We start from the raw sequence: 12095 nt of genomic DNA on the forward strand, positions 1-12095 counted from the left end.
AAATAAGTTGTTTATGGCAAACATTTTCTTTTATAAATGTACCCATTTAACTTGTCTTTTATAGATGATTTGGTTTTTAAAAAAATCATTTAAAAAAATCGTTAAATGTGCCGTCCTAAGTTTTACCTCTTACTGCGCATGCGTCAACTCTGTGTCCGGAAGAGCTGCAGGAACACGTTGGACGGTGGAAACCACAATGTTCAAGCACGTATTTCTGACAGGACCTCCAGGTAACAGTCAGCAGTGAGTGCACCCAGCTGCTGAAGCTAAAGTCGCTGTAAATCTAAAGCGGTCAGTCAGCTGTTTTAAGTCCCAGCGAAGAAAAAGTCAGTCTTAACGTTGATTTGAATGAAGGTTAGCTTATTCCAGTTACTCTTATTCGGGTAACAAACCCAATTAACGTTTCAGCCTTTTTTGTTTAGTTTAGTTTGTGTTTATTATTCTTAGTATTATTATAACGATGGAGTGACGCCATATTTTTGATGATTTACATAAATATATTATGCTACCTAACCGTCTGAGAGCTGCAAGGATTAAATACATTGTTTTACCATAGTAATACTTAAGGCAGGATCCCTCCGCTTGAAACGGTGATATTTCAGTTGTTCGACAGTTTGTCTGTTTTGCCTTCAGGTGTGGGGAAAACCACCCTGGTCCAGAAAGCCTGCGAGGCTTTAGTGTCATCAGGAGTGGGAGCTGAAGGCTTTTACACGGAGGAGGTCAGGGAAGGGGGCCGGAGAGTCGGCTTTGATGTGGTCACCCTGACAGGAGCGAGGGGCCACCTGTCCAGAATCAGGTAGCGGTGTTGTCATGCAGTCTCACTCAAACTGCCTGCTCTCTTTTTCTCGCTTTGTTTTGACTCACTTCTTTTTTAACTTGCAGAGACAGTAGAGACAGCCAGCCTCACGGCAGGCGGGAGTACACAGTTGGCCAGTATGTGGTCGACTTGCCTTCATTTGAAAATCTGGCTCTCCCCCTCTTCAGAAATGTAAGTAAGCAGCACATGGGCTTTTTTTAAAGCCACCCTCATCAGTAGATCACAGCAAGCGAAAGACTCCCTTCTCCCCTCCACTTTGATTTTTTTTTTCTGAAAACTGATGGAATAATTGTAAGCTTGCAAACACGTAAATTCCACAGTGACATTTTTAGTGTTCGTGGTGCCGTCTGGCTGTCACTGACCGTGATTAATCCGGCATGTAAAGTGAACCTGGAGTGACGCCTACACATGCGCTGTAAAGAAAGATGTCTGTGCCTCGGCAGCGCGTGGTTCACTTTCATCTCACTCTCTCTGTAATCACAGCAGATCTGCAGTGTAGCATCACACAAAACGCTTTCGGTGTCAGTCATCCGTGAAATATTAAAACGACGAGCGTCTGCCTGTAAAAGATGTTTCCCTTAACTAACCAAACTAAGCATCCAAAATAGTCTTTAGTGCTTAAATGAATAGATATCTCCTCCGATGGATTGTGCTTGATTTTAAGCAACTAGGAAATTTCTCTTTTCTTTTTTCTGGTGTTTTACAGACCAAAGGATTGGCTGACATTATAATTAAAGATCAATTGGTGACAAAGTAATCGTTAGCTTGAGCCCCACTACTCCATGTAATGTCTGCATCGTTCATCTCCAGATTGGTTCGGCGGATGGAAGCAGCAGCAGCAGGAAGGTGTTTGTCATCGATGAGATTGGGAAAATGGAGCTCTTCAGCCAGTCTTTCATCAGGGCAGTGAGACAGACCTTAGATAGCTCTTCCTGCACCATCCTGGGCACCATCCCCATCCCTAAAGGTAAACCCCTGGGGCTGGTCGAAGAGGTGCGGAACAGGAGGGACGTCAAGGTGTTCACTGTGAGTATAAATAATCCTAGTATGCTTCCCCTGCTATTTTAAAACAGATTTTGATAGCTATAGGATTCTGCTTAGACTGCATCCACTTGGCCTTAGGAAGCAGTCTGTTCACTAACATACAGGGGCCATGCCCTGCATTATCCCTCCTCTACGGCAGGATTAACTCTAAATCATGCGTGACTGATTTAACAACAAAGGGAGGGCTCAAATGTCAAAATAATTCATCACGGAAGACTCAGTTATGGATTTTGTCATGCAAACTACTCACTGTACTCCCTCTCAGGCTGGGGGAGTTATTGCATGAGGCAGAATGAACTTAAAGACCTACCATTGGTAATTTTACTTGTATTACAACAGGTCAGATTAGGCATTGGACATTATATTCTATATTTATTTCATATTAATCTTTGTATTTAATGCATGGCTGTATATTCTGCTCACACAGGCTATAAACACTTTCTAAATTCTATGTTTACTTGTTTCTTTTTCCCCATTTAGGTGTCTAAGGAGAACAGAAATGCTATTCTACAAGACATCTTAGAGACACTGCAGGAATGTTTAAAGTCGAAAGCCTAATATTGAGCTTCGTATGGAGCCACTGAAAAGGAAAAAACCTTGCAGCTCGCGTGTGGCTCTTTGCTGACTACAAGTTTTCTAAGTGTCAGCGCTGGAACAGTTCAAACAGCCAGAGACGATTAAAAGGATCTACCCGCGCTTTGCAACTGGGGTTGCAACCTGAGCTTAGAGGCATCCCTGGCTGCTGGGGGAGTTGGTGTGTCGCATGCATTTATTTATGTTAACAATTAATTTTTTTCCCCCCTTTCTCATACAGCCTCAGACTGGTGTGCATGCTGAATAATTGATTGAGAGATGGAAGACAGCGGGGAAATAGTTCAGTTTCTGGGTGAATACGTCAAAGCCTCAAAAACAGGTCTTTATTGTTTAACTGATTTATAGAGACATCAGAAGGCATTTTTCTTCTGTTAGTATAAAATATCATTTTATTTTCCCCACAAAGTCAGGTGGTGCTGCCGTTTTTAATAAAGGGGCGAACGAAGCCGTGCCCCTGTTGACTCATTTAGCTCTTTGCTATGCGAGCCTCCGTTTGTCTCATCAACCTGAGGCTGTTCTCATTGAAAGTCGATCAATATTTAACGATGCAGCCCATCCTTTCATGGTTTATTCATCGTCTAATGTGAACAGAAAATAATTTAAAAATAAACAGTTTGTTTTTCTCGGGTATTTATTGTTCATTTTCTTTACTGGCAAGTGTTTTCGTGTTCTCCGGCGCAAATAAATATGTTGCACTTTGCGTGGATTCCACACTCGGTCATGCGATATTCATCAATATCAGTGCGTAGTCAGATTAAAGTGAAGGATAAACAGCATCAGTGGATTTAAGGTTTTTGAGATGTTGGCATGCTTTCACAAAAAAGCTTCAAAGTGGTTTATGAAGGCTTGCAAAGGTAAAATGCATATTTTGATTACAAGTAAACAGATATTAAAAGAATTTGGTGAGCTGTGCCAGTGGCTATGAGTGAGGTGAAGTAGCTCAAGTACATTCAAAGTTCCCGAGTTTGCTGATTGTTTGCATCAGCTCGCTGCAAGTGGAATCTCTCCCTCTCTCTGCGTGAGCTCCACAGTCTGGCAGTCGCATAAAGGTTTTTAATAGAAACCCTCTGGCAAAGCTGTTTGTCTCAAAACCAAAGCATCTTTGGGTCGTTTCAAAGTGAAAATACTTTTTTCCCCCCCTTTAAAAAAATAAATAAATAAAAACAACGCTTGTATAACTGATGTAACCTGTCAGGCTGGCTGCAGAAAGAGCTGCCAGCTGTGATGTGCGTCGGACACGCTGCTGCGCCAGCATCTGTTTTGTGGGCTCCGCTGACGTACGGCTGGATCCGCTGGCACCAGCAGCAGTCGCTGAAACGGCTTCAAAGTCAACATTTCACTGGTCGCATCTTTCAGCAAACATGGCAACATGATGTTGCTGTAGCTGCTGCAGAGTGGACGGTGCGGTTCAGGGCAGGGCAAGGCAAAGCATAGCGTAGCGCCGAGGGAGGCGGCTCTCCTGACTGGAAGGTGATTGTCAGCACCCTGCAGCAAGACAGCAGATGGATTATGTAACAGTAGCCAAGGCCTTGCCAGTTGTACCAAATCAAGGGTGTGTGTGGATGCATTCGATGCGTTATGATGTAATTAGCAACCATGCTGTCCAAACTGTCATGTTGTGGGCATATCATTGACAGAAGTGATTCCCAGCCGGGGGCACTTGCTGGCAGGGAAAGCACAGAAAGACTGTGGGTTACTTTAACAAAGCTCAGCTGTAACACCTGAACACCATGTGCTGAGAGCACAAGAGCATGAATACAGAGCTAAAAATGGATAAGCAGTGCAAACAATGAAGTGAATGCAAGGCACAGTAGTGATAACTCGGTTAAAGCAGCGAATAAATGGTAAAATAGATAGTTTGGTAAGGTTGGTTTTTTAAAATAATGATGGAATGGTTGAAAGAGCTGAAATGGTCAATGGTCAATGGTAACTTTATTGTCCCTGATGGGAAATTGATTCGCAGTATGTCAAAACAAACAACAAACATACAACCAACACATCACGTACACTCATTAAAAAAATACTATAATATAATATAAGCCTGATAAAACAACCTAGATATTCCATCGAAAAAAGTGCAATGTGCAATGGCAACAACACTTACAACTTAGTGTTGTTAATTAAGATAATAGCACTTGGTACAAATGACAATTTGTGTCGCTTTGTCTTCACTGCAGTCATTTTATAACGACGACCTGATGGAAGCAGTTGAAAATCGTTAAAGAGAGGATGATCTGAACACAACAGGACAGAGGTTGCCTTCCTCAGCACCTGCCTGTTATAAAAGTCCACAAGCTGGACCTGAGACCTCCCTGAAATCTTGCCCGCCACTTTAACCAGATTGTTAAGTCTGGTCTTATTATCCATGGACATACTACCGTACCAAGCAATGATACAGAAAGTTAAAACAGATTCAATAAAACTTTTATAAAAGAGAGTCATTTCAGATGAAACATTAAAACCTCTCAACCTCCTTAAAAAGTACAGTCTTTGTTGGGCCTTTTTCACTGTAGCAGCAAGATGTGACTCAAAGGACAGGGTCTTATCAAGAACAACCCCCAAGTACTTGTAACTATCCGCCATTTCAATGGCTGCACCATTTACCACTGTAAGCGCAGGATGAGGGGATGACTTCCTGAAATCTATAACCATGTCCTTGGTTTTCAAGGTGTTAATCATTAAGAAGGACTGATCACACCATGAAACAAACTCCTCCACAACAGGCCCATGGGAATCCTCTTCACCATGAAGGAGGCTTACAATGACTGTGTCATCTGCGTATTTGATGAAATGCCTATTGGCCTGTGTGCTGCGACAGTCATTAGTGTACAAAATATACAAAAGAGGAGAGAGACAACAACCTTGTGGTGAGCCAGTGGAAGAGTTCAGCTGTTTGGAAAAACAGCCGTTTATTCTCACACACTGTGATCTATCAGTTAAGAAGTCTAAGATCCAACCAACGAGATTAAAATTAAGTTTAAATTGGTTAAGAAGCTTGTCCACTAAAAGATGTGGCTGGATAGTATTAAAAGCAGAAGAAAAATCAATAAATAAAAGCCGAGCATGAGCTTTGGCGCCATCAAGATGGTGATAAAGGAAGTTCAACAGAGTGACCACTGCATCATCAACACCTCTACAAGGCCTGTATGCAAATTGTAGTGGATCTATCAGCTTCTCTACTTGCTGCAGGATCTCCTTCCTGACAAGTTTTTCGAAGGACTTCATCACTAAAGATGTTAGAGCGACGGGCCTAAAATCATTTAATGATGTAGGTTTTGTGGTCTTAGCAACTGGAGAAATAATTGATTTTTTCCATACCTCTGGAACCTTCTGTTGCTGAAGAGATAAAAGAAAGATGTGATAAAAAATACCACATAATTGCTCAGCGCATGTTCTAAGCACCTGGCCACATATATTATCAGGACCTGGACTTTTATTAGTCTTACTCATTTTAAAAAGATTTCCCACCCTTCTTTCATCAAAGAACAAAACTGGGGGGCCTCTGGTGCTCTCTATTAAGGAATCAAGTGTATTCCTTGGAATATAGTTATCATTAAATCTCGAATAAAATCTGTTCAGCTCATTGGCTAACTGAAAATCTGAACTAAAACCAGGGAGACTTATCTTATTACAGTCACTGAGACAGTGACCAGTCATGTGTTTCATGCCAGCCCAAGCCACCCTTAAGTTATTGCTACCCATCTCCGCCTCTACCTTATCCTTGTATTTTATTTTAGCTTTTTTAATTTCTGATCTAATCTCCTTCCTAATTTCTCTGACTTTCAAGGTATTCCCTTCAGTAAAAGCTTTATTCCTTTCGTAAATCAGCCTCGTAAGAACTTTAGAGGACCATGGTTTGTTATTAGGGAAAGAATTCACAACCTTTGAGGGAATAATCATGTCTCTACAAAAGGATATATATCCGCAGACAACGTCAGTGAGTTCATTAATGTCTCTACATGATTCGGTAAACACCGACCAGTCTGTACAGTCAAAGCAGCCCTGCAGGGCTAAAGAGGCATCATCACTCCAAACCTTTATGCGGTGTTTCCTCACTTTCTCTCTTCTCAGTACAGTCTTATAGACTGGCAGAAGATGCACCGTGTTGTGATCCGAGGATCCGAGGGCGGGGCCAGCCACAGATGTATACGCACCTTTTAGTACTCGACAATAAAGAATGCAAATCACCCAATAACAGGATTAATATGTTCTGTGTGAATGTAACTCCAATGTATGACTATGTATAAGGGTAAAAATGTGTCAAAATACACACACACAAACCAACTATGTTTTGTTCCCAGTCTTATGGTAATGTTATGATATATGGTTATTGTGGTTTTCTGTAAACACCATGATTTTGTTCATATACAACCACTGTGCAACTGGAACAATAGACATATTGCCAGGGGGCTTGAAGGTACTGTATTAATGTGTACTGTGAGGATTGTTCCATCAAAGGCAATATACAGGGTGGGCCATTTATATGGATACACGGTAATAAAATGGGAATGGTTGGTGATATTAAAGTCTTGTTTGTGGCACATTAGTATATGTGAGGGGGCAAACTCCTCAAGATGGGTGGTGACCATGGTGGCCATTTAGAAGTCGGCCATCTTGGATACAACTTTTGTTTTTTCAATAGGAAGAGGGCCATGTGACACATCAAACTTATTGGTAATGTCACAAGAAAAACAATGGTGTGCTTGGTTTCAACGTAACTTTATTCTTTCATGAGTTATTTACAAGTTTCTGACCACTTATAAAATGTGTTCAATGTGCTGCCCATTGTGTTGGATTGTCAATGCAACCCTCTTCTTCCACTCTTCACACACTGATAGCAACACCGCAGGAGAAATGCCAGCACAGGCATCCAGTATCCGTAGTTTCAGGTGCTGCACATCTCGTATCTTCACACCATAGACGATTGCCTTCAGATGACCCCAAAGATAAAAGTCTAAGGGGGTCAGATCGGGAGATCTTGGGGGCCATTCAACTGGCCCACGACGACCAATCCACTTTCCAGGAAACTGTTCATCTAGGAATGCTCGGACCTGGCACCCATAATGTGGTGGTGCACCATCTTGCTGGAAAAACTCAGGGAACATGCCAGCTTCAGTGCATAAAGAGGGAAACACATCATCATGTAGCAATTTCAAATATCCAGTGGCCTTGAGGTTTCCATTGATGAAGAATGAACCCACTATCGTTGTACCCCATATACCACACCAAACCATCACTTTTTTGTTCCAACAGTCTTGGAGGGATCCACCCAATGTGGGTTAGTGTCAGACCAATAGCTGTGGTTTTGTTTGTTAACTTCACCTTTCACATAAAAGTTTGCCTCATCACTGAACAAAATCTTCTGCGTGAACTGAGGGTCCTGTTCCAATTTTTGTTTTGCCCATTCTGCAAATTCTGTGCACCGATCTGGGTCATCCTCATTGAGATGCTGCAGTAGCTGGAGTTTGTAAGGGTGCCGTTTGTGAGTAGCTAATATCCGCCGAAGGGATGTTCGACTGATGCCACTCTCCAGTGACATGCGGCGAGTGCTACGCTGTGGGCTCTTGCTGAATGAAGCTAGGACAGCCACTGATGTTTCTTCGTTAGTGACAGTTTTCTTGCGTCCACATTTTGGCAAATCCAACACTGAACCAGTTTCACAAAACTTAGCAAGCAGTTTGCTAACTGTAGCATGGGAGATGGGTGGTCTCGTAGGGTGTCTTGCATTGAAATCTGCTGCAATGACCCGGTTACTGCGTTCACCAGATATCAACACAATTTTGATCCGCTCCATGTTAACCTCTTCGACATGTCAATGGCTGTGAACAAAGAGAAACTTGTAAATAACTCATGAAAGAATAAAGTTACGTTGAAACCAAGCACACCATTGTTTTTCTTGTGACATTACCAATAAGTTTGATGTGTCACATGGCCCTCTGCCTATTGAAAAAACAAAAGTTGTATCCAAGATGGGCGACGTCTAAATGGCCACCATGGTCACCACCCATCTTGAGGAGTTTGCCCCCTCACATATACTAATGTGCCACAAACAGGACTTTAATATCACCAACCATTCCCATGTTATTACAGTGTATCCATATAAATGGCCCACACTGTAGAACAATTTGAATGAATATGAAGTGAACTAATCCATAATCCATATCGCAGAGATGCATTCTCACCATATCTCTGTGACAGATGTCTGTGTGACACCCTCCACCCTTTATCCAGCACATGGAGGGCACAGAAATGCAAAGAGCTTACAAACAATCCAGGACAAAAGGGAGCTTTCTGGTTGGAGGGAAGGGTTGGGGCTGTGTGAGTGAGAGTGGGGGAGCTGGGGGCTTAGATGAGGAAATTTCTCCCCACTTATTGCACTATGTGGCACCAGCCCAGGAGGCACATTGACAGCTGTAGAGGCGGGGAGTGTATGATGTATTGTCCGAGAAGCCCTTGGCCAAAAGGCCAAGCACTACTGATAAGAATCTAACATATTGTTCAAAGACCATGTGGGAGATAAACAACAAGTCCAACTTTCTCCCAAAAAAAGAAAACAAAAAACAGATCTCAAATTCACTATTTATTTCCCAAGATGACTATGATTTATTGTAAGATGTGAGGCTAAAGCTTCTTAACATCTGTGATGTCAGATTTCTCTGTGCCAAAGCCTGCACATGGTAAGTACTTAGCAATACTCCCCTTAAATCAAGGTCATTTGTCAGTGTAGCCTGGGTATGTGAGCTTTAATATTTTTCACTGGGTTTTTTTGCCACTAGGTTTCACCTGGCCCCCCCAGAGTATTACAACCAGACTTTGCAATTTCAGATATATTCCCAGAAAGCTATCTGAGCTTTAATTCACCTTGCAGAAAGCCTTCTGGCAGCGTGCTCATTAACAAGCCAAATATTCACATAACAACGGCCAAACAGGCTCCACAAATATCTGTGCCATGCAGTTCACTCAGTCGGTTGTTTACCCAAATAAACCTGAAAGGCTCTGTGCACAGATAGCAGAAGTGGACTTCTTTAAAATTAGTTTCTACTTCTGCCACGAGTGAGGAGCCTTAGGTGCTATAACTCAGCTGCATGGGGATTAGCATTAGACTGATTAGAGATTTGTATAAAAATCCACACACACTAACCACTGAAACTACTTTACTACTACTGCTACTGTTCTATCCATCTCCACAGCCTTGTATTGTGACAGGATGGATAATACCAAAAAGCTATCGTGTCTGTGTATAATGCCTTAAACCCAGCAGTAATCCAAGTCACAATGGGTAATCCAAGTCCACTGTCCCCACACCACATAGTGGTAAAAAAAAATAAATCCTGAGTCAGTCCACACCTCACTGTGCTAATAAGTATGGCAAAAGTCTGCGGATCCTGACAGGTGGGCAGTTAATGTCAGAAAGGATCCAAAGCCAGTGGAAATTACGCTGTTTGATCCGGGCTCCTAACCATTATTCCACCCTGCTGCCCACCGCAGATAGCTCCTAAACCATTCTTCCCATTACCTCACCTTCATGAGCTCCCCGGGGCTGCTGGAGGCAGACAGTTTTGGATTTCAAAGCCTGTGCCTGAGCTGCCAGCATACCTTTCCTGCAAAAGCTCACTTTACAGAATGAAAGACAAATATAAAAGAAAACATGAAATAATGGCATAAATAAATCCTTCCACGATCTCAGAAATGCACATTTTCCCCTTTACTATTCATACAATGGGTTGCACAGCTGTATATTTATTTCAATGTAACAGTTCTGTGTTGTTCAAGAGAAACCACTAACCTATTTCCTGTGGGAATGTGTCATGTGTGAGGAGTCATACATCCTGTAAGAGGAACATGGTCAGTTTTGCATCAGCTGGCTTCACCTTGGGCTGGATATATCTTGTGGTCAGTATCTAGTGGTTAGATAGAGGAAACGTATCAAACAAAGAGCGGAGGTGCATGCGTGTGAGTTGGTGTCCATTGCTCCGCTACATGATCCTAAACTCAAAGCCTCCAGAAGCATCACTGTGTCTTCAGAGGAGGGTTAAAATAGCCCCTAGGAGCTGTGGAGGAAGGAGCAGGAGCTGTCAGTGGATGATATGTAAGGTCAGAGGGCAAAGAGGACACAATGATCTGGGTTATGGTGAGCCATTGATTGGCTGGTACTGCTCCCCTCAGGGCCGCTGAGCTGATGTGTCCGTCATTCCAAAACTTTACAAAAGAGAAAAAATATATAGAGAGAGTAAAACCCTCAAACGTTTCTACTCAGTGTACATCAAGAAAATAGCTGCCATATGTACATGCAGCAGCTTTATGCCATATCAAGAATGTCACTGTGGATCATTAACTCCTCCACCGCAGAGTGCTCTAATGACATATAGATTATCGCAGCGTTACATAAACTGAACAAATATATGGAGAGCTTTGCAGGATATTGAAAGGGTCGAGTCAAGAGGTATTCATCTCTACAGCGTGTGGATAATGATTCACAGATTGTCGACCTGCTGTGATTAATGCCTCTGTTGGGTGCTTCTGACAAATTTACACCACAAATGCAAAACTGTTCAAACTTTTTTCCATTGCACACGCTACTGTAGCTGCTCTGTGCATGTGTGTATGTATAGGTATGTGCCAAGACCACAGTGTGACTTTTGGCAGCATGGTCTGACTTAAAAGTTCACAACTGTTTTGTTTTGGGGGGGGGGGTTTAAAGTCAGTGATAGTGTTACTCAACACAAATTTTATTTAGTGGTTGCAGGGTAAAATGATATAGTTTAATGTGTATGTGCAGGCCTAATGGTACAATCATAGTATGTTATGAAGGTCTGCATGTAACTAGTGCATGTTGAAAGTTATCAAGGACAGACTTCAAGCTCAGCTCAGCTAATGTTTCCACAGCTTAAACTGCTCCCAAAAACAGTTCAGCCATGGTAGTCTCTTCCACTTGAATTAACAGTTCAGCAATTTTTAGCCTCTGCATGAAGTGTGAGGACTTTCAAATTTGAAATTAAAATTTCAGACGCAGCATTTGCACCTCAGCTGATATGAGCTGCTCTTATAGATCAAACACAGCCCATGCTCATACTTATGTAGGTCCTATAGGTCATCACACATGGAAATAATTAGCATTTTAAGATATTTTTTGACTTTGCAGTTTTCAGTGTATTTTCATGCGCACTCTGTGTTCAAAGCCATCTGTTTGAGGCATCTTTTAGGGAATCAGTAGATATTTTGTAATGCTAAACAGTGTTGCAAATGCTTTATGCATGACTAATTATGCAGCCATGTCTGCAGAGTTCCTGGATCTGGTGCTTCTGAATGATGTCAGGTTTACATATGCAAAAATAAGACTAATGATCTGAGGATAATTTTAGCCTAGCTTGGCCTTTAATCTCTCTATTCATCTAATCCCTTTTCTCTTCAAAGCCTCCCGAGATGACAACAAAGCTCCAGCAACAGAAATTTTAAGCAAAACTGTCTTAGAAATGATTTCTTTTAATCACAACCACAGCAAGTTTTTTTTATGTTTTATTATTAATAGTCTCTGCTACATTAGTATCTGTATCAAACAAGCTCGGCAGTATCAAACTGCTGATCTGTGGTTATTAAGTAAATTAGTTTGGTGCACCACACACACACAAACTCATACACA

The 12095-nt window shown here is 42.0% G+C and overlaps 1 protein-coding gene across 1 annotated transcript; it reads left to right on the plus strand.

Moving 5' to 3' along the window:
- The first annotated feature begins 146 nt into the window (after window positions 1–146).
- On the plus strand, window positions 147–3085 carry ntpcr (nucleoside-triphosphatase, cancer-related). The gene is made up of 5 exons (XM_085478163.1): window positions 147–230; window positions 634–796; window positions 883–988; window positions 1628–1843; window positions 2342–3085. The coding sequence occupies exons 1-5, from the start codon at window positions 197–199 to the stop codon at window positions 2417–2419; spliced, it is 597 nt and encodes a 198-aa protein (XP_085334289.1). The 5' UTR covers window positions 147–196; the 3' UTR covers window positions 2420–3085.
- Window positions 3086–12095: the final 9010 nt, after the last annotated feature.

Source organism: Copadichromis virginalis, linkage group LG13 (genome assembly GCF_057382275.1).
Source record: "Copadichromis virginalis isolate Kocher_CV1m ecotype Utaka linkage group LG13, C_Virginalis_male_GT1.1, whole genome shotgun sequence".
Lineage (NCBI taxonomy): Eukaryota > Metazoa > Chordata > Actinopteri > Cichliformes > Cichlidae > Copadichromis > Copadichromis virginalis.

What these genes read in the sequence shown, in the direction of transcription:
- ntpcr (XM_085478163.1), top strand. Translation starts at nt 197, where the DNA reads ATGTTCAAGCACGTATTTCTGACAGGACCTCCAG. An exon ending in CTCTCCCCCTCTTCAGAAAT is followed by an intron (nt 989 to 1,627) that starts GTAAGTAAGCAG and finishes GTTCATCTCCAG; the next exon opens with ATTGGTTCGGCGGATGGAAG. An exon ending in GGGACGTCAAGGTGTTCACT is followed by an intron (nt 1,844 to 2,341) that starts GTGAGTATAAAT and finishes TTCCCCATTTAG; the next exon opens with GTGTCTAAGGAGAACAGAAA.